The 22,814-nt window shown below is 44.9% G+C and overlaps 1 protein-coding gene across 5 annotated transcripts in view; it reads left to right on the top strand.

Annotated features, from left to right (window-relative positions):
• The window catches only part of ST18 (ST18 C2H2C-type zinc finger transcription factor), a 123,612-nt gene extending 103,335 nt beyond the window's left edge, over positions 1-20,277 (top strand). For all 5 annotated transcript variants that reach the window (XM_040261211.1, XM_040261210.1, XM_040261207.1 and 2 more), the window contains 10 exons: positions 1,113-1,228; positions 5,317-5,379; positions 6,137-6,205; positions 6,788-6,850; positions 6,951-7,031; positions 7,888-8,109; positions 14,032-14,120; positions 16,446-16,549; positions 16,655-16,798; positions 17,842-20,277. In XM_040261211.1, coding sequence (XP_040117145.1) covers positions 1,113-1,228; positions 5,317-5,379; positions 6,137-6,205; positions 6,788-6,850; positions 6,951-7,031; positions 7,888-8,109; positions 14,032-14,120; positions 16,446-16,549; positions 16,655-16,798; positions 17,842-17,982 — 1,092 coding nt within the window. In that variant the 3' untranslated portion in view covers positions 17,983-20,277. The remainder of the gene's footprint in view (positions 1-1,112; positions 1,229-5,316; positions 5,380-6,136; positions 6,206-6,787; positions 6,851-6,950; positions 7,032-7,887; positions 8,110-14,031; positions 14,121-16,445; positions 16,550-16,654; positions 16,799-17,841) is intronic.
• The last annotated feature ends 2,537 nt before the right edge of the window (positions 20,278-22,814 follow it).

The following is a 22,814-nucleotide window of genomic DNA, read 5'->3' as shown; positions in this document are numbered from 1 at the left end:
AAATTGTTTTCTCATCTTAAATGGATCAATACTGTTGAGATTTAGGAGACAGTTTTTTTTTTAGTAGTAGTTAATCTGATTTTAATATTAAATCCAGAAAGTATTATATTTACTGAATATAAGTGAAGTCAGTGACAGCTTAATGATAAAAGTAAACTAATTATGTGTTTGAGTGAAACCATCATTAGTTGTCTGACAATAATATATCAGATGGTAAATAAGTGATGTGAAAGGATCGACGAGATTTCCTTATGAAATCAGGATCAGTACTAAGCTTAAAAGGAGACCATGAAAATTAATGATAATCCAACAAGACAGTCCATCGAGAGAGTAAAAGCATGAGAAGAAAACAACTGAGCAAAAGAGGTAGCTTAAGGAAAACAGGAAGGGACTGATGTGAGACTAAAAACAGGTGTCCAGAAAAATCAAGCTGAATGTTGCCGAGACATTGTGGACTCAGCCACTATGCATTTAAGCAAATAGTTTAAATCTTATTTGCATATCAAGAAGGAATTTTTATAAGCTAAATTTACTTCTTCATTCTCTATTTTAAAATTTGTGAGATTCATTTTTTGCAGAATTTCTTTTGTTTTACCAGTGCCTACTGTGTACATGGCAACCCACTCCAGTATTCTTGCCTGGAGAATCCCAAGGACAGAGGAGCCCAGTGGGCTACAGGATGTGGGGTCACGAAAAGTCAGACATGACTGAAGTGACTTAGCACACTCGCACACTATGTACATATGAACTATTTCCATGCTCTCTAGGAAATGTTTATTATACTGTAAAACTTGAAATATATTGAAGTTAATATTTTAAAATATTAACTTATTTACATGGCTCAAGAAATTCCCCTGTAGTTTTATCTGCCAACATGTGAACTTTTAAAAATTGTGCCTTCGAGTTATAATTTCTCATTCTTTACCAAGGATAAAGGTCCATGGCAGTCCAGGTGTACCCTTATTATTTTTTTTATTTTGTCTACAAATCCAGTGAAGGATGTCATCTAAGTCTTTAAGCCAAAACTCAGATTTGACCCCGATGACCTCAAATACAATTGTTTTTCCAGGGTTTCCTAATACCGTGTGTGCTTCTATATTTTTTTTTTCCAGAAAGACCCAGTGAGCTCTCTAGAAAATTTAGAGGAAAAGAAGTTCTCTGGAGAGGTCTCCATACCAAGCCCTAAACCCAAGCTCCACACCAGAGATCTCAAGAAAGAACTCATCACGTGAGTGACCTGTGGTTCTAGAATGGAGACTCCTGATCAAAGCCTTGAGTAATAACACCTTGGCTTATGGAGCTGGCTTGACACTGCTTTAGGGCAATTTTGACTGACCGATAGTTAAATATGCTATGTGTACCTAGACCTCTACTCAGAACTAAGAGGATTATGAAAAAAGGTGCATGATTTGATCTCGTGCTAAGGGAATTAAAAGTCAAATTGAAAAACAAAATATGTAAAACAATTAGAAATGTTTATGTTCTGATCAGAGATTTTAATCTGACATTCCCTGACCTCAGAGGAGCCAAGTTAGGGCTAGAGATAGTCTGTGTGAGTGTTAGTCACTCAGCTGTATCTGACATTTTGTGACCCCAAGGACTATAGCCCGTCAGGCTCCTCTGTCCATGGAAATCTCCAGGCCAGAATATTGGAGTGGGTTGCCATTCCTGTCTTCAGGGGATCTTCCCAACTCAGGGATCGAACCTAGGTCTCCCGAAATGCACGCAGATTCTTTACCGTCCAAGCCACCAGGGAAGCCCAGAAACTTAAAACTTCCTGCAGAATGTTATTTGGGAAGGGAGTTCATGGGTTTTGTTACATTCTCAAGGAGTTCTGTGACTCAGGAGAGTTGAAGGACCCAGGCAGGTAGTACTGGTCAAGTTGCAGAGGGTTGTTCATCAGGAAGGGTCGCTTGGACCAGAAGGCCCTATGCCGAGCCCCAGGACCAGGCGGCCCGGAGAGAGACAGAAACAGAGTCAGAAGGTGGGGCCAGGACAAGAGGCCTGAGAAGATGGCCTGGTTGCAAGTTTTCCATGAACAGACCACATGTTTGAGCAGAAATATGAGCTAGTGCTGGGCTATTTGGGGAAGAGCAGTGTGCAGAGTTCTGCTGAGGCCGTATGCGTGTGGGGGACCGTCTGGGGTCAAAAAGATCTTCTAAAATGTTAACTAGAGATGCAGACTGAGATGTGACCTGGGAGACGGTGCCTCTGGGGAAGACATATAGAAGGAAGGGGACAGAGTGTTCATCCCAGAATTTGAGAGCACGCATGCTGCTGGGACCTGAGAGGGTCAGAGATGCCCACAAAGAATACAGACCTGGGGACAAGGAGGAAGGTGATGGTCTTGGGAGCTGAGAGCTCAGAAAATTCCCACCTGGGCCTTTGGTGGTTTCAAATGCCACAGGAAGTTCAGCAAAGTCAAAGCAGAAAAGGCAGACTGCCCAAGCATCGGGTTCCCTTACAAGAATAGTGTTTCCTGATGCCTGAGCGTCCCTAAGCACTGTATCCCCTGGGAGGTGACCTGGGCAGCCAGGTACTTACGTCCTCATGGCCTGCTAGTCAAGTTTCTAAAATTTTTATATGGGTTTTGTTTCTGCATATTATCTCAAAGATCCTCAAAAAGGGCCAATGTTTATCCTTTGAAGGCAGATTTTGGAAATTTCCAGAGTTGTTTCAAACTAAATGTCATGTGAAAAACTGATAATTAACCTGCATCACCATGTTGGACAGAAAAATGAAGTGCGATTATTTTGTCACGGGCCCTTCTCATTGGTGCAAAGAGAAAGGGCTCCGAAAGTGTGGTGAACGATTTTCGGAATGTAGCCATGAATTCCTAGGATATGAACCCCTTAGAGGCCTTGTGGTTTTCCTCTTTTTTCAGGACAGGTGAGCACTGGGGTGGGTACCACGCACTCCCACGAACCTGTGTCACACACGGGTTCTGTAAACAACGCACCCAGTCCTTATCATGCTTTACGTTTCTAACCGGTAAATGTACCTTACTTGCTTACCAGAAACTGTTTGGCTAGAGTAGATTTTTCGATGCTACGGGATCAACATAAATTCATTTAGATTTTGGGCGCCACTTATTGAAGGGAACTAGCTGATTTCCTTTCTCTAAACTGTGACGCTTTCCTTTGCAAATCTTCCCAGAATGTATCACCCAACTGGCACATGTTACTGTGTAAGATTTCTCATCGAAGATCTGTAAATTAACCCAGCCATCAGAGCCCAACGCATCAATTTTTCCTACTGTGTCACTCCTTCAGCCTTTGCTTTATTGCTTGACCTCTTTAAAGCACAAAGCTTCAACAAAATAGCCACTATTTAAACGCACACTTTATCATTATACTTCCTAAATGCACGCTTTATCACTGTACTTTCTAAGTAACTTATCACTGTCTGGTTTAAAAATCATTGGCACTTCTTTTGCCTCTCCTGGCAGTATTAATAAGGATGATTTAAAAAATAGAAATAAAATTTAAAGTGAAATAAAACAAACGCAATGCTGTTTTGGCACACCAGGTGGCGATCTATTTCCAAAGTGGGAATTCCCAGGCTGTTATAAGCCATCCCTCTTGCTCTGAATATTCCAGCTGCACAATGATCAGAAAAGACTCTTTCTCTGTTGAGCGGGTGAATGGCACTTGCGGGATAACTCAGCTCAGATGTGGATTGTTGTTCTCTTTTTTTTTCTTTGCATATATTTGTAGTTTGTCATTTTCCTTCCTGATGTTCTGTCTAAGAAGGTAATGGGCAGAGAACTGGCTGGTGTAGCTCAGATCAAGCTCTGAAAATTAGGCATCTCCCGAGAGATGGAGGTGTTCTACCTTTATAGTTTCTTTAGAATATCTGAGAACGATCGGAAAGTAGCTTACAGGAAAAATATACCGAGAAAGTGACATTTCAGAAATCTTGAATGTCATGAGACTATCCCCAGATACACCTCTAAAGGGACAGAGTCTGATTCCACACATGGGTAAACCTGTCCATAAGGCAGGGTGCCTAGAACATCAGAAGGCATGACTGACATAGCTGATGCTTCCTCTGATTATCAGCACCATCATAAAGGCCACTGAGTGGGCAGGGGTCAATCTGCTCACCCCCAGCAACATTATAGCAGTGTCAGAGAAAAATAAATGGCTGAGAAACCAAGGTATACCTGTTAACTATGGGAGTAAATCTGTTCAGAATAACTATCCTCTTCCATTATTTTTAAACCACACATAAGATACACAGAATGTGATCAGCTTCTCAGATGAATGAAGTGCCTGGGACAGACTCTGAGCAGGTGGGTGGGAGAGACTACTGCTTAGATTGTTGATTCGTGAGTGTCTTTGGTGGGTTCAAACCTTAGGATGAAACTGATTACAAGCTTTATTAACTAAACCTCTTAACTATTTCTATACTATCAGCAGCTTTCCCATCTGAAATGTCAATTTATGTGTCAGCCATAGGTAGTATTTTCAAAGATCTTTTTCAGGTGATTTCTAACATGTTTATGAAGCTACTATGTTATCTTTCTCTTTAAAAACTTACAAAACTTTCTGAAATCTATGATGTAGTTGGTACCAGTATTCCTAAGAGCCACTATCATGATAAAGCATGGGTTTATAATAATTATTTTTTAACTCGTATTTTCAAAGAAATAGAACAGCATTGACTGTTGACTCTCACCCATCACCAGAACACACGTTTTAGCATCACTTTCTGGCATCATTCTGAATCAGAGAACTGATACAAGGCTGGAAACTCATAATTTAGGACCATAAGTTTCTTCTTGAGCTTTTCAGATGGCTCAGTGGTAAAGAACCCACCTTTCAATGCAGGAAAAACGTGTTTGATGCCTGGGTTGGGAAGATCCCCTGGAGGAGGAAATGGCAACTCACTCCAGTATTCTTGCCTGGAGAATTTCATGGACAGAGGAGTCTGGTGGGCTACAGTCCATGGCGTCGCAAAAAGTCGAACATGACTGACCAGCTAAGCCCATTCAAGTTTCTTCTTAGCGAGTTTGCAGGTCCTTATATAGCTACATCCTTAGTTCCTTAGTTCCTTTAGCTTCTGCACATCTCACTGTGTGCTGCTGCTGCTACTGCTAAGTCGTTTCAGTCATGTCCTATTCTGTGTGACCCCATAGACGGCAGCCCACCAGGCTCCCCCGTCCCTGGGATTCTCCAGACTAGAACACTGGAGTGGGTTGCCATTTCCTTTAACTTATCTTTAAAGAGAAGCTGCCACATTCATAACCAGTCAGGCAGAGCCAATCCCCGCATGAATGCACCTAATCCTGATTCTGTGTTTTTATTGACCCAGCTGTCCAACACCAGGATGCGATGGGAGTGGCCACGTCACGGGCAACTATGCATCTCACCGCAGGTAGCTCACCGCCTGCTGGGTCAGGCTCCATCATCCCATCCTCTTCAAGGACTTGTCCTCACCCCTTCTAGAAAGACATTCTCTCCTTTGGAAATTGGAGGCTGAGTTAGTTGGGTGTTTGGCTCATTCTGTTTTTCAGAAATAAAGCTAACTTAAATCTTCAGTCTTTCTACTTATGTTGTAAAGAAATTATACTTTTATGATCAAAAATTATTTTCTGATCCAGTGGTGCAAGCTACAACCCAGAAGCTAGGGTTCACCTCAGCCTGCGGTCTCATTTAGCTTTACATGAAACCTAGGTAGGAAAGCAGTGACTGGGCTGACCCTTCACGCTGTGGGGACTTCCTCCCCGGGGCAGGCGGCTGGTGCAGGAGTAAAGAGACAGCAGAGCAGACAGTGGGAGCTTGGCCCTTCCACCCTCCTGCGTCACTGTGTGGTTCGCTGTCCCTATGGCCGTGGCTTTAACCCTGAGCACCATCCCTCAGGATTCAGACAGAGGGTTCTCTGGGTCGGTCATCACTAGGGTCTGGGTGTCCCTGGGTAAAGCCCCTGGCTTGGTAGATAGCAAACCGCAGTCTATGGGAAGTATTCCAGGTGTCCAGAGCCTGATCCAGCTAACCCGGGGTCAGACCTGGTTCTTTGTCCCAGACCCCTGTCCATGGGTTCAACATGGGTTTGTTCAGAAGCTGAGGCTGCCCCTGGTCGGGCCTGTGTGTGGTAGCGTGTCTCTGTTTTTACCTCTCTCCTCCCTCTTCAGTGTTTCTGGATGTCCCCTGGCGGATAAGACCCTGAAATCCCTCATGGCAGCCAACTCTCAGGAGCTCAAGTGAGTGTGGACCCAGCCTCTGCACCTGTGTCTGGCTAGGGTGGTCCTAACCAGGGGCAGATGGCACCTCAGTAAACCACAGCCACGTACCTTCTCACCAAAAGTCCACAGCTAAAATCAAGTTCCTGAAATTTAGTTTAGTTCATTTACTGGCCTTGGAAATGTACTGGCCTTGAGCAAAAGACGAGAACTTTGCACGATGTTGACAGGTGCCCAGTGGTAAGCTGTGGGTCAAATCTCAGGTTATTCCAAAATAAGGTTTAAAAAGAAGAAGAGTGCAGGATAACAACAGATACGGTTTTTCCCAAGCATTGGGCAGTAGTTACATATCAGCATTTCCTTTTATTATTATTATTTTTTAATATAAATTTATTTGTTTTAATTGGAGGCTAATTACTTTACAATATTGTATTGGTTTTGCCATACATCAACATGAATGGATTCTTAGCCAAAACCAGTTGTATTTAAGCAAAAAGAGCCCCCCAAAATTGGCTCATCCTGCTTTTGAACACCTAGCTCTGTGCTAGGTGGGACCCACCCCTGCCACGCCAACAGGGCCCTGCTCTGCTTTCATTTTTCCAGGTGTCCTACCCCAGGCTGCGATGGTTCAGGGCACGTGACCGGAAACTATGCCTCCCACCGCAGGTAGGACAGACCCCTGCCCCCAAGATGGAGATCAGAGGGGTGGCAGCATACCGTGAGATCACACACTTCTCTCTTGCTCTTTGTTGGGTCCCTGCTTCAGCCTGTCCGGCTGCCCTCGTGCCAGGAAAGGTGGTGTCAAAGTGACTCCTACGAAGGAAGAAAAAGAAGACCCTGAGCTCAAGTAAGCGACCCAGCTTCAGGGCAGAAGCCTAACGAGGGTCAGCAGGCAGGACTCGGGATCCAGGCTGGGAGGTGGCTGGGGACCCAGCATCACGAGTGCTGGGACAGCACAGACGAGAGCGGTCAGGGGCTGGAGGAAATCTCCCCTTCCCCTCGTGCTCGCTCGGTTCTCGGATGCTGCAGAAGGAGCGGGGTTGGAGGAGGGCGGTATTTTCTCAGTTTGTATCAAAAGGAAGCCTCCTGGGGATGTGCCCTGGTGTCATCAACATGGTTGTACCTCCCCTGGAACTTCCATTCTGCCTAAGACACAATTTTATCGAAATTGAATTCCCTCCTCTGAGAAATATGCCTCAAGCCTTGGGTGATGGTCTTCCCAGGTAGCCCTAGTGGTAAAGAACCCACCTGCCAATGCAGGAGACTTAAGAGATGTGAGTTCCATCCCCGGGTCAGAAAGATTCCCTGGAGGAGAGCATGGCAATGCACTCCAGGGTTCTCACCTGAGAATCCCATGGGCAGAGGGGCCTGGTGGGCTACAGTCCATAGGGTCAGTAAGAATCAGACACGACCTAAGGGAGTTGGCACAGTGACATGATAAAGTGGGATGACAGCTCTCTCCTCCAGATGATGCACGGTAGTTGCTTAGCTCAGAGCCTGGGGACCATTGTCACTGCTGGGACCCATTGTCTCCCTGGTTGAAGGTAGACAGCATCTACCAGACATCTGGTAAACCCTGTCATCTCCCCCAGTTGATTCCTGTGTGATTTGAACGCAGCATCGCCTCCTCGATTTGGTCACAGTGCCTCACCTGGGTTATCTCATCTCCCCCAGCAGCTAATGACTGTGCTGTGTCTCTCTAGATGCCCTGTGATTGGGTGTGATGGCCAAGGTCACATATCAGGTAAATACACGTCCCACCGCACGGCGTCTGGATGTCCCCTGGCTGCCAAGAGACAGAAGGAGAACCCGCTCAATGGGGCACCCCTCTCCTGGAAACTGAACAAACAGGAACTTCCCCACTGCCCCCTGCCAGGCTGCAACGGGCTGGGCCACGTCAACAACGTGTTCGTCACTCACAGGAGGTGAGCTTTGCTGTCTGTCATGTGGTTGCTATGATTGATTGCCACCTGCTGGGTGTGGGGGAGAGACCCCCAAGGTCAGGAATGTTCTAGCAATGAGCACGTTAGATTTCAAGGAATAAGTCTTGCCACAGAGACATTAGACCAGTTTGAGAGATGGAAAATGTTCTTTTCTCTATTTCTGAAATTCACTGCTCGAATTTCAAGTACTTTCAAAACTGTGCTTGTGTCTTTTGTCCTAAAATGTTGCTCATGCCACTGTTTTTCGGATGGTTCTATCTTTCAAGGGTTTGTTTTACTTCTGGGTGGTGACAACGACTCTCTGATGTCATGTGGTTGTGAAGCTTCACTTTACTCATTGATGTCATTCCCTTCTGCTCACGAACTGACTCCATTTCAGACCAAATGGTAGATAGTTTGCAGCTGGGAAGCTGTGACTCATCCCCAGCAGCCAGAAAGAAAAGGACACAGCCACTGATAAGTACACAGAGGGTGAGAGAGGTTTAGAAAAGCCTTTCTAGCTTCCCAAGTACTCAGCTCCTTCTTCACTCAGTGGCATGTACTTAACCCGGCCTGTGGCCAGACGCACTGATCCTAGCCCAGGTGTCGTCCTCATTCCACCTCAAGAAGAGGACCTGGAGGGTTCCTGCATGCTTCTCCGGGCACTGGGCCCTTCCCGTCGTGGGGCTATGGTTCACAATGCAGATTTAAGATCTAATGAAGCATGAGAGAGTCCTGGCGCTCTGCTCGTGGGCAGGATGCAAACACAGCAAAGCTGATTCCATTCCCAGGTGCATGTCTGTATGTCGGGAAATGAGGTTCTCTTCTCCGAGTCACACCTGCTTGTAGAGGAACCTGGACTCTTTATCCTTTAACATTTATTTATTATTTACTGATTTATTTGGCTGTGCTGGGTCTAGTTGCAACATACAGGATCTTTAGTGGCTGCCTTTGGGATCTAGTTCCCTGACCAGGAATTGAGCCTGGGCCCTCTATATTGGGAGTGTGACGTCTTAGCTGCTGGACCACCAGGGAAGTGCTCCTGAACTCTTCCAGTGGTTTCTTTTCTGATGGCTCTCGGATGCCTGATCACGTTCACAGCAGCACACACTGTTTTCTGCAGGGTCTGCACTGTTATCTCCCATTTAGGAAGGACAGTCACAAATCAGGTGAGCCCAGTGGCACATGGGCTCCGCAGCGGCCATGCTTCCTTATCACAGAGCCTGTAATATCCATGTTGACATCAATAATGAAACGTCAATGCTGGACAGTGGCGAGAACATCCCTCAGTTAGAATTCTCTGTAAACTCCCGGGTAGTCTTACATGGTGACACCAAGGCCTGATGCGGGTGCAGGGACCCTCAGGGCTGTGGATGGAGGAGGAGGAGCTGGAAGAACTGTGTCGGGAAGCTGATGTATCAGGCGTAATGGGGCAGGTGAGCGAAGGTGCCCTGCCATCCAGCTGCTGGCTCAGCCCCAGAGACACTCCTGAACCCGGAGTCGGAGACAGACGTGTGCCAGGAGGTCTGCTCCCTGACTCTAGGCCGGGGCCCACGCGCCGCCCCCCCTCCGCCCCCCGCCACGGTCCCTGAAGCACAGGAAACAGCAGTGTTTCCACACCCAGGGCTGCTCATCTGTGTGGGCCTGAAGGCTCCTCAAGGACTGGAGCAGGTACTGAGTGACCCAGCGCTGAGGGACATGTGTGTTGTGATTTTGTTTCCACCAAGTGAAAAAAGATGTAGCAAAATCCCATTTTTAAAGAGTCAGGTAATTACTCCTCTATAGTTGGAGTCAGTGGCTGTCTCTGGGGGCCAGGAGCCAGCTCTTGCTACGGGGCTGGTGAGGCTTGAAAGCGTGTTCTGTGTTTGCAGGTAAATGCATGGTAAACCCCTCAAGGCTGTTCTTTTAACTGCAGATATGCATTGTGTGTATGTATGTACAAACCGTTTATTTCATAATGTGAAAAGGGAAATTAGGAGCTCAAAAAGTATAGGCTGCAATATTAATGCAGAGATATTATTTTATAGAAGAGAAACAATTAAGAGTTTAGACAAATGAATAATTCAGATTGCACTGCTTTTCAGTCTTGCTACTCAAAGAACCTGAACGTCACCTGGGGAAATTCTCTTTGAGGTGGAATGCTTTTCTTTTACACTGTATGGGGTTTCATACAAGTAATATAATAAAATACCTAGCTTATTGCCTGGCACATAATAAGTGTTTGACACAGACTATTTCCTTTCCCTTTTGTACAGTTGTATTAATATACGTGCATATATGCAATAATTCAATACAGTAGGAATGACTTGTGCTGGGATCATACTACTGACCTACGATACACCTTTATCTGTCCTGTTCTCGCCCCTAACATCCTGATGTGGTTCGGTTGTCTTTCCCATCTCTGCCAAAGGCCAGCCGCTATCCAGGTTGCTCTGTCCTGGCAGAGAGGCTGTTCCAACTAAGTTCCTCACACTGTTTATTCCTTTAAACCCTCACAAACCCCATGAGCTACAGGCACTATGGTTGCCTCCGTTGACAGACAAATCCTTGTGCAGGGAAGTTCAAGAATTGCCCCCGTGCACAGCTCACAGCATCAGGACACAAAGCTCCTCTCCTGAGCTAGGTACCAGCCCACCCCTGGTGTTTCCTGGCTCCTTCCAACCACCAGGCCAACACTCCTGCAGATTCCTCTTGGGCATCCTCTAAGGCACGGTCTGTAACTTTTCCCATTTAAGATTCAGCAAAACGAGAACAGTTAGGAAGCTTGCCTAGAGGACAGTTACCTGTGCGTGACGTCAGTGTTGTGTTTGCTGGTTTTGTTCCGTCACTAAGTCATGTCTGACTCTTTGCAACCCCATGGACTGCCGCATGCCAGGCTTCCTTGTCCTTCACCATCTCCTGGAGTTTGCTCAAACTCATGTCCATTGAGTCAGTGATGCCATCCAACTGTTTCATTCTTTGCCGCTCCCTTCTCCTCCTGCCTTCAATCTTTCCCAGCATCAGGATTACACGATAAGTACTTTACAACCTTGCTTTGCGTCTTCATGTTACAAACCTCCACTTTGAAAGAATGGCAACTGAGGTGACAAATGGTGTTGTATTAAATACACAGACAAACACACACACTCATGGATGTTCGAAGCTGAAAACCAGAAGTCCTGGGACTAAATATAACTCATTTATTACTAGATGTAACTGTCATTTTATGGAAGATTATAAATATATTATACAGGGACATCCCTCGCACAAATGTGTCACCTGCAATTTCATTATAACAGAGCAGACACAGATATAGTTTAAAATTGCCTTCCTGGACTTTCATTGCACTGTGAATTTGGTCCAAGCCATATAAAGCACATCTTTCCTGCCTTTACAACGCATTGCCCAGACCCTGAAGGTGATGCCCGGTCAACCTCTCCTTTCCCTGAGCAGCAGAACTGAGCCTTGTGGAGGACCTGGCCTCCTCAAAATAAAAAGGAACTTTAAAAATATTTCAAGCCCCAGTTTTCTTAAATTTAGGATTTGTTTCATATCCTTGGAGATACAAAATACCCAGTGGCATTTTTAAAAATTTTCTTGGCCACACCACAAGCATGTGGGATCTTAGTTCCTCCACCAGGATGGAACCCGTGCCCCTGCGTTGCAAGCTTGGACTCTTAACCCCTGGCCCACCACGGAAGCCCCCAGTGCCATTTTTAGGCCGGAATCTTGCACCTGTCGTGAACGCTACTAGATGTCAGCCCTGTGGTTGTGGGGCTTCACTGACCATCCACACAACCGCTCCTCTTACCCTGTGTTGTCTGGATAACCCAGACCCTCAAGGGGAGAGTCAGAGAACTCTCTGGAGGCGTTAACATACATTTTGTTACCAGCCTCCCGCAGGTCATTTTTAAAGTCCCATTTACCAACTAGACAGTAATCCTGTTTGTGACCCTTTTCTCAGAACACAATAGGTGACATAAAACAAGACAGACTGGCAAATACTTCCCAGAAAAAGAAAGAAAGATAATGCAGCTTATAGAGGCCACTCTTTTTTTTTTTCACATCTTCTTCCTTTTTTTTTATTGGAAGATAATTGCTTTATAATATTGTGCCAGTTGAGGCCACTGTTTATGTGAGCAGTTTCTAAAACAGAATATCATGGTCACAGTTCAGTTTCTGCTTTTCCATTATTTTATTTCCCTGTGTAAAATATTTCATAATTTATCAAGTCTTGGAAAACCACACAGCTACATGTAGTATTACGTATCTAGTATTGTTTTATTTCATATTATCTTAATATAGAATAATTTTAAATTCTTCAAAAAATGCATGCACTCTACAAGCATTTACTAAGGGTTTTGCTTCAGAAATATCCTCTTTCATTCTACCAAATGTCCTAATCTTTGGATGGAAAATGATTGTCTCATGAATAATTAGTAACCAAATTTCTATGGGAAAAAATATTTTCAATGGTTGATTATTATAATTTTTTAATTTTATTTCAAAATTGTTGATCCAAAAATATAACAAATGACAAAAAATTAGTGGCTGCTTAGAACAAAAAATCATCTCATCATGTCCAACAGAAAACATGTTTTGTTCAATGTTGTCATTATCATTTTGGTGCAATTTAAATAAAACAGATGAAAGAAGCAGGCCTGAATGGAACAGCTTTGTAGGAAAGATATATAAACAGTCTACAAGACAGTGTGCACTGTGAGCAATGAGGGCTCCTAAATGTACCTGCAGCCCCTCCTTTTATTTTCCTGTCACATACCTGGCTCAGTGGTAAAGAACCTGCCTGCCAAGGCAGGAGACGTGGGTTTGATCCCTGGGTTGGGAAGATCTCCTGGAGAAGGGAACAGCTATCCACTCCAGTACTTTTGCCTGGAGAATCCCATGGACAGAGGAGCCGGGCAGTCTACAGTCCACATGGTTGAAGAGTTGGACACGACTGAGCAACTAAACAACAACAAAGAGACTTTTTAATAAAAAATGATGTTTTAAAAAGTTACAGAATAGCTGCTTCACTTTTCTGTACAGCAGAAAATAATACAGAATGTAAAACAGCTATACTCCAACAAAACAATTTTTTTTAAGAAAAATTAAAGAGTAAATTTGAAACTTTCACTTACTCAAACTGAATTTGCCATCATGGGGTAGAATAATTATTTTGAGCCTGTATTATTTTGAGTCATTTTGTAAAGATCTGATGAAAGTGTGTATAGAGACAGAAAGAACTAGATTTATTATCCATGGCATTTTGACTAATTTGGAGCAAATCTTATTCAAACTGTATAGGTACAATTTTACATTTACAGAAAATAAAGTAATTACTGCTAAAAGAAAAAAATGACACAAAAATACAAAATAGTGATGTTTTAAAAAAATTAATTAAATGATAATGATCTACAGTAGCTATTTGTATTTTGATTTAAGAAAAAATATGAAACATTTACATTATTCGTGTGCTTCCCTGGTAGCTCAGCTGGTAAAGAATTCACCTGCAAAGCAGGAGACCCCAGCTCGATTCCTGGGTCGGGAAGATCTGCCTGAGAAGGGATGGGCTACCCACTCCAGTACTCTTGGGCTTCCCTTATGACTCAGCTGGTAAAGAATCCGCTTGCAAAGTGGGAGACCTGGGTTCGATCACTGGGTTGGGAAGATCTCCTGGAGAAGCAAACAGCTACCCTTTCCCGTATTCTGGCCTGGAGAATTCCACAGACCGTATAGTCCATGGGGTCTCAAAGAGTTGAACATGGACTGAGCGACTTTCACTGCTTTTGTTTTAGGAGATATTGTTACTTTCTGCACAGAGACTGCAGATTATAATGTAATGAGTAGGCAGGCAAAGACTTAAAGAGTATGTGGTGAATACAAAATTTTAATTTTTCTAAGAAATAGTACGGGTTTCACCCACTGGTGTAATTTTCACTTTCACAGCTTGTCTGGATGTCCTCTCAATGCACAAGCCATCAAGAAGGGCAAGGTCTCTGAAGAACTAATGACCATCAAGGTCAAAGCATCTGGAGGTAGGAGGACAGGGCAGGGCCATGACCCCCAAGGTTTGGCCCCCCAAGGGGCCCACATCCAAACCCTGCTCCATGCTGGAAGTGATATTTGAAGAGGCAAGAAAGATGCTTTCCTGAAATTTGAACTAAGCTGTAACTTTCTCTAAAAAACAATGTCTTGGTTTTTTTCCCTATTTTTTAATAAGGATCTCCAACAGAGAAAATCGGGCAATGATGCTGGAAGAATTAGGGTACACTGGTTGAACTTTTGTCCTTCAATCTTAAAATGACAGTTTTTGTACAAGCCTGCATGTGTGTGTGTTCCTGGTATGAGCCCTCTATGAAATGTCAAGGTCTGGGCACCCATGTTTGAATCCTTCCTTACCTTTTGTCCTACACCCAGAATGATATTTTTATGATGAATCTAGATGGTTTAATTCAGCATCTCTGTCTCTATTTCCCTGCATGTTCTCCCAGGGTCGAACCCCGACACAGTGGCTAAGCCATCCTCCCTACTGGAATCTTCTCATGTCCCTCTGATTTCTGAGTACTTTTCTTGAGTTCTCATCAGCGTTTTCTCAGGCATGTGTTCTTCTCTTACAAGATCATCCTAACGCATCTGGGGAACAGAGGCGAAATCATTACTTGGCTATATCGATTTTAGTCAATGACATCTTTGGTACTCAGTTCTACATGAGTCTGAAAGCATTGCTCCATCTTTTAAATCCATGCGCGACTCTTAGAAACAGTGGCTTGTTTCCAGGTTGTGCTTCCATGCACAATATGCCTTGTGCAGCTCGCACATCCTCCTGTTGTAGGCGTGTTGCCCCTAGGAGTAAAGTTGGTGGGCCGTGGAGCCTGCGAGGCCCAGCTTCAGTAGGTGATGCAGGGCTGTTCCAGAGCAGTGACCCAGGAGGATACCAGAGCCTGCACCTCTGCACACAAGCTGCCGATTCCCACCCAGCCTGCTTCCAGGCATTGATCTTACTAAATCTAAACACTGGTGATCACATTTATCCTGCTGAATTGTCATCTTCTGGTTTAGAGTCATCATTCTGGACTGTTGAGATGACCTTAAATCCTGCTTCTATCAGCCACTATTCCTAACTTTTAAAATCTTTTAAATGCACTCATACTCCTCCTATAAAAGAATGACGGGAAGATAACCTCATTCATTGAGAACCTGTTGTCTGTTCAACACTTTATGTTTTTTTTGTGTTAATTCTCACAGCATTTTATTGAAGCACGAGGAGGTGAAGTGACTCAGCTTCAACAAGAGTCAGTCAGTGTTCAGACTCCAAAGCCACACTGCCCCCAGACCACATTTGCTTCTGATTAAAGTCCACAAAGAAGTCAAGCTGTGGGTCCCTGGGCTTGAACCCACCTGCCAGGACTGCCCCCCCACCCCCGCCTCTAATAGTGGCTCAGAAGGTCCCTACATTTGGTCACTAATCAGCACAGTCCAGGTGCTCCTGTCCTGGTAACATTGTGCACAACGGACTCACAGGCCTTGGATCTCAGGTCAGCCCTGCCCCTTCCCTTGGCTCCAGCCAGGTGATGTGGTCATGTCGGTGGTCAGTGAGCCTCCTTTAGCCCCTGTGAGGCTCTGGCCTTCATGGGGGAAGGGATGATGACACCTGCCTCACAGGGTCCAGCCAAGTTCCAATGAGACCTTACTTGTGAACCCATCTGCCAGCAGACCTGGAACACAGCAGAGCCACATTGAGTCCTGGGGCAGTTCTTACCAAGGGAGTCCATCCTGCAACTCTTTGAACCCACTTTCTTAGAATCTTGGACATGGATTTGGGTAAAAATTCAACATTTCAATTTAAAGTCTCACTTTCACTTGTCGTTGTTCATTCGCCAAGTCATGTCTGACTCTTCGCAACCCCATGGACTGCAGCACATCAGGCTTCCCTGTCCCCCACCATCTCCCGGAGTTTGCCCAAGTTCATGTCCGTTGCATTGGTGATGCCATCCAACCATCTCATCCTCTGGCACCCTCTCCTTTTGCCTTCAGTCTTTCCCAGCATCAGGGTCTTTTCCAGTGAGTTGGCTCTTCACTTCAGGTGGCCAAAGTATTGAAACTTCAGCTTCAACATCAGTCCTTCCAATGAGTATTCAGGGTTGACTTCCTTTAAAATTGACTGGTTGGATCTCCTTGCAGTCCAAGGGACTCTCAAGAGTCTTTTCTAGCACCACAGTTCAAAAGCATCAATTCTTTGGCGCTCTGCCTTCTTTACGGTCCAGCTCTCACTTAGCAAACCACAAATTAAATATAAATGGACTCAGATTTGTCAGTCTTCTTTTTTCACTTTGAATTGAAAAAAATCTGACTTTTTACAGGTATAGAGAGTGATGAAGAAATTAGGCATTTGGATGAAGAAATAAAGGAACTCAACGAGTCCAACCTTAAAATTGAAGCCGATATGATGAAACTCCAGACACAGGTAAAAAGAAAGAATGAGGGAAGGGGGTAAGGATGGGACAAGACCCACCTGGTGCCCTGTCCTTCCGGAATCTGCTTCCACGTTCCCAAGTTTTCTCCCTTTCAGATTACATCCATGGAGAGCAACTTAAAGACCATCGAGGAGGAGAACAAGCTGATAGAACAGAACAACGAGAGCCTGCTGAAGGAGCTGGCGGGGCTCAGCCAGGCCCTCATCTCCAGCCTTGCTGACATCCAGCTCCCACAGATGGTCAGTCTGAGGCCACGGCTCTCTCCCCGTGCCCCCAGGCTCCCTCCCAGGGCTAGGGCAGAAGGGTGGCTTGGGCAGGGGGAATCTGCTGGTTGCTCAGTCCTTCTGTTGTGTGCAGTTTCCACATGTCCAGGGGCTGTTCAGTTTGAGCCATCAGGTCAGGGAGAGGAAGTGCCCCAGCACACAGAGAGCAGGAGATGAACAAACCTGACTGTGGATCCCATCATCAACTGGAAGGACAGAGAAAGGGGGGGAAGAGCCTGCCTCTGACTCTTGGAACGGGGATGTGGACAAAAGGGTCTGAGGATGAAAGAGGACAGTTCCCACCAGACAGTTGCCCCCCCACCCCCACATCCCTTCGGTCCCAGCTCAGGGCGGTCTGGGGAAGCTTCTGGCACAAGCAGGGCCTCCCCTCCCCTGCCCGGCCTGTACCCTCTTCTGCAGAAGAGGTCTCTGTGCTGAGCTCATGCACACATGAGCTGAGGCTGAGACCCCTCCTTAGGAGAAGGGGTGCAGAAGGGGTGCAGGAGGGGTTCAGAAGGGGTGCAGCTGGGAAGGGCCTGACCCAGTAGCCAGACCTCCACCCTGTGTGGCTCCAAGCTTTTCCCAAAGTATGGACAGTCGGTCGGCCTTCCCAGATGGCGCTAGTGGTAAAGAACCCGCCTGCCAATGCCGGAGACGTAAGAGACGTGGGTTCAATCCCTGGGTTGGGAAGATCCCCTAGAGGAGGGAATGGCAGTCCATTCCACTATTCTTGTCTGGAGAATGCCATGGACAAAGGAGCCTGGTGGGCTACAGTCCATGGGGTCTCAAACAGTGGGACACAAATAAGTGGTCACACTCACCCCACTAGCTGAGTGAAGAGTGAGCAGACCAGCCCACCACACACTCACTCCTGACTCCCTCTGAACTCCAACTGCCTCACAGGTCCCCTCACTCCTCCCTAGGCTCCAGGGTCAGAATACCACACCCCCTTTCCCTGCTCCCCCTTTCCCGGCAGCCCAGGTCACGTGACTGGAGCCCTGTATTCTGTCCTCCTTCAGGGGCCCATCAGCGAGCAGAATTTCGAGGCGTATGTCAACACGCTCACAGACATGTACAGCAACCTGGAGCGGGACTACTCGCCGGAATGCAAAGCTCTCTTGGAGAGCATCAAGCAGGCGGTCAAGGGCATCCACGTGTAGACCATAGTGCCCCAGCCCTGGGGAGCGCTGCCAGCCTCACAGACGCACCTGGAGGGGCTCCAGGCCACCCGGGCAGTCAGTGGCCATACTGCATTTACAATTGCAACATTGCACTAATATTCCCCTCCCCAGCTGACGTGAAAAGGAAAGAAAAACTATGATAGACTCTTTGGATGAAAAAGCAATGCAGTCAAATATTAGATCTTATTTATTTTCATATGTTTTCCTTTTATTCCTTCATTGCACTCTTTTGGGTTTTTTTTTTGTACAGTATATGTAAAATAAATGTGACATTTTTATATTTTATTTATTTCTAATCAAAGAGTTTTTTATCTTTTAACTGCATTTTGAAGTCTGCCATATTTTTACAAGTGTGTTTATTAATTTATTTTCCAATAGAATTTAAATATTAGAAATGCTATTCTCAAATTACATATCTGGCTGGGTTTAAAGAAGACAAAAAATAATATGAAGGAAAATCCTTGTCTAAGGACTGCACTGTGGTCCAGTTTAATTTTTATTGCACACTCTACCCCCCACCCCCAACCCCTTTCATGAGCTTTGTGTTTATGAACGGGCTTGGGTAAAATGCGTGGAGGGACACAGATAAAAGGCACTCACTCACAGGATGTGTGCCCTACAGAAGCACAGTTGACTGAAAACCAGCCTGTTTCAAATTTGTTAGCAATAATTAAATAGAGCAATCAGCAAAGTATTCGACTTGGCTGTCCGGTTTCAGTTCATATGAATTATTTATTTGAAATTATTTCAAGAAACAAGCTTTTTAGCGATGCAGGTTTGTCTATTTGTTTTCAGGTTATACCAGAGAGTTGGCAGCTCTTACCCCAAGATGAGAAATAAGACTCGATGTAACTGGCCAGGCTTTCCTGCCACTTGTTGGTACAATACACGAGGGACACTGTTGTAGATTTGTACTTAGCAAATGTAAACGCACCCAAATGGAAAACTGTGTAGATACCATATCCCCTGAAATAGCATTTATCTTACTGGGTTGACTGGAAAGGAATGGAAAATACAGTCACACAAGCACCAATGGCACCCGGATCTGAGTCATTGCTTTAAACACTGGCAACATTGTCTCAGCCCCCTGAGGCAAACAGACAGCTTTCAATTTGACAAAAGTCTTTCTGCAGACAGAGGAGTGCTGCAAAGTACACACACTCACACCCACAGGCACACAGACACGCTCACCGACACGAGATTGAGCCCGCGATCTCATGTTTCTGGATGGATCAGAGGTTAGTAGTTGCTATAGGAAAGGCAATGTCTATTTCAGGGATTGTAAAGTAGTTAAGCATTGTTTCAAAAGTTTTTTTATATTTATTTTTTTTAAGAGAAAGGTATAGACAACCAGCTAAACTGCCTTTTTGCTGTGCACACACCCTGGGTGTGCGACGTGCCTCAGTGTAAATGGGCTTGATTTCAGTGCTGTAACAAAGTGTTTATTTTTCTTAGCAACATGGATGTGTATGTGGACTGGATGCCATGGTGCCCGCAGGCTTGCTGTTTTCCACCGTTGTCACTGTTGCTGCACCAGCTGAAGCGCCATGCGCGGTAATTCCCCCCGCCTTGACACTAGTCATTGTTCTGTATTAAGTGGGGCTTATCTTTGGTTTGGCCTTCATTGAAATCCTTGACTCTTAGTCTAGTGAAAATGAGATGTCTGTTCTTAGGTAGGAGCGGTGGGTATTTAAAAATCAACTTTAAGAAAAAAGAGCTAACGTGTGTGCTGTCTATTATAAACAGGACACCAAACGAAATTTTCTATTAAAGTTATGTATTTACAAACATTTTGCTACACAGTCCTCGATAGATGCATACAAATGAGTTCACTTATTACAAAGACAAAGGTTTAATTTGCTAAATATTTTAACGAGTTTGTTATATATTTTATTTAATTTAAAAGAAATCTCTTACCAACCTATGTATTTATTACCATGATTTACTGCGATTCAGGTTCGTTGATTTGTGTTCGCGTAGTTTGAACGGGATGGTTTTGTGAAGGATGTTTTTTATTTGCCGCCTTTGTACTTGGTCTGTTTTGTAACGTGCACTGAATTTTTGTTTCTTTCCATGATGTTAACGATCGATACTGTAAATTGGGTCTTTTGTAAACAAACAAAAAAAAGGCAATGATGTATGCATTTTTTTAATTTGAAGTAGTTTGTATACCGTTTCTTCAAACAATTAATATTTCTTACATCAAAGCAACCGATTGTGTTCAGTGCTGTACATTTGGTGTATGGTAGGAAATAAAAATGGAAAAGAGTTTCACTGTGGTCTTTCTCGAGCTGCTATATAGAGATGCTTGTGGCCAGCCCATGATAAATACTGTCCCCCATGGCCCAGGAGCTCAGTGAGGGGGGAAGGGGAAGGCACCCCTGAACCTCTGAGTCACTCTGATTCTTTGGGGTCCATCAGCCAGTCTGCTTGGATTGTTTTCTCACCCCAAGTGGAGAGGACTTTTTGCCAGCTGCTACACCATCCCAGCCTGAGTTCCAGTAAAGGCACATACGGAAGGGCGGCTGCCTCCGATGTCAGGAAGCCTTTGCTGGAAATTCACCCACGTCTGGTGAGCAGTAAGAGAGGCCCCACTCTCCTCATGCTTTGAGGAGTATCTCTGTGTATTCCTACAAGCCAGCTGAACTCAGATTAAAGGAAAATTGTTAATTCTTCACAGCACCTCTTTGTCTTACCTGTTTTTCCTATCTTATTTCAAACAGCTTAATTTAATTTTACAGTTTCTTGCTCAGTTTTATACATTTTTAGGTTGGTTGCCATTCATACTCAATATAGTTTTTTTTTTTTTTTAAAAAAACCATGTCATCCTTGTTTTAAAGCAAACCTGACTGAAGGGGAGTCTGGGTCCCTAGAGAAAAGACCGATACCTGAAAAGACCTTTGCATTACAGGGGTTGGCACACAACAGTTGAATATATATTTAGCTTGTTTTTTAATATATATATTAAAAAATGTTCTTATTTATTTGGCTGCATCAGGTCTTAGTCAGAGCAAGTGGGGGACTTCACTGTATCACTCGGGTTCTGTCGTTGCAGCCTCTGGACTCGCTAGTTGCGGCTCCCAGACTCCAGGCGTGCTGGCTTAGTAGTTGTGGTGTTCAGGCTTAGTTGCTCTGAGGCATGAGGGATCTTTCCGGTCCAGGCATTGAACATGTGTCCGCTGCTTTGTTGAGAAGCTGATTCTTTACCCACTGGACCATCAGGGAAGTCCCTGTACCTCGCTTGTAATCACCAGTTGATGTATCTACGATGCACATGTGATCCATCCTATAAAAGGATCACAAGCCGCAAATCTGCTCCATGGTTCTTAGCGCACCCCTTGCAGAGCACAGGCATCTTGCCCTCTGTGGAGTGTTACATCCGCAAGCCGCATACACATCCCAGTCAGTCGATGTGGCAGAAGAGGAGAAACAAAACAGGATGGCGAGTCAGAGATGCTCAGATGACAGGTGTTTTATCAGAAGACGTGTGTGCCAGGCCCACTCCCAGGGAGTTCAGCCTAGCGGGAGACAAAGAAGTAAATGACAGGAACACAGCCTCCTGTGGACACAGTGAGCAGGGTGCCATCCTGACTCTGATTCCCTGGAAAGAAGTGCTGATTACAGACGAGCTGGCAAGTTGGAAGAAAGACATTGCAGGCAGTGTGGAGAAGCAGCTACAGAAGATGACAGTGAGATGGTCATCCACCAAGCAGGTGTTTGAAATATCCAAAAATTAGTGAGAAGTGAGGCCCTAAGAAGCAAGAAACCCAGGTAAGTGGGAGAGGGGGCCATTTTATAAACATCTGTGCTAAAGAATTATAGTTTCCACACACAGACTCCAGAATACCAAAGAAAGATCTAAAACCAAAGAAGGATCAGATCTCCATTAAAGACAATTTGTTCCATCCATTCAAACAGTTACACCAGGATCCTCTGTCCATGGGATTCTCCAGGCAAGAATACTGGAGTGGGTTGCCATTTCCTTTTCTGGGGGATCTTCCCAGCCCATGAATTGAACCCCAGGTCTCCTGCATTGCAGGCAGATTCTTTACCATCTGAGCCACCAGGGAAGCCCTACAATTTCTTACCTGAAGGCAACACAATTGTGTTCAGTGCTGTACCTCTGATATTTGGTAGGAAGACGATGAGTTTTGCTGCGGTTGTTTTCAGGTGAAAACCTTGTCAACAGCCCGTGAAAAGTCCTGGAGCCTTTAGGCAGAGAAGTAAAATTCTTCCACTGTAACTACATTCTGAGCAAAAAAGAAGGTAAATGAGTCTTTGATCTGGCTCCCTAGAAAATGTTTTAAAACTGATATCATGATACATAAATATTTTACTAATCTTCTTAAAACTCATGTTTTCTGCGTCTCTTTCCACACATCACATCCATTTTATTGTGGTCTGGGAGCAGTACCCTGCTATTTCCTGTCATAATTCAGCAGCTGATTACAATACAAGCAGATTTAATTGGTTAATCACTGTTGACACTGTCAGACCCCATCACTGATGCCCATATAGTCTTGTCCTGAAATCCTCAAGCACATTTATGGAGTAAACATCCCGAGGCCCGAAGACACTGATGAGGAAACTCTTGCTCAGGAAAGTGGGTAAGTTGTCCAAGACCAGAAAACCAGGAAAAGGTACAGTTAGACTGGACCACCTTCCACTGTTTTTAATATCTCAGCCATGGGGCGCTGTCTACTCACCTGTTAGCTGTTGTCTCAACTGGAAGAAAGAAAACAAGAATTAGTCAAGATTATGACATCTGTTGGTATTCACTCATTTCTTTCAGGTCTAAAAATAAGAATGGG

The sequence above is a fragment of the Oryx dammah genome, unplaced genomic scaffold (assembly GCF_014754425.2).
Source record: "Oryx dammah isolate SB20612 unplaced genomic scaffold, SCBI_Odam_1.1 HiC_scaffold_19, whole genome shotgun sequence".
Classification (NCBI taxonomy): domain Eukaryota; kingdom Metazoa; phylum Chordata; class Mammalia; order Artiodactyla; family Bovidae; genus Oryx; species Oryx dammah.
The sequence above is the reverse complement of the archived record's forward strand: the minus strand, read 5'-3'. Positions and strand labels throughout refer to the sequence as shown.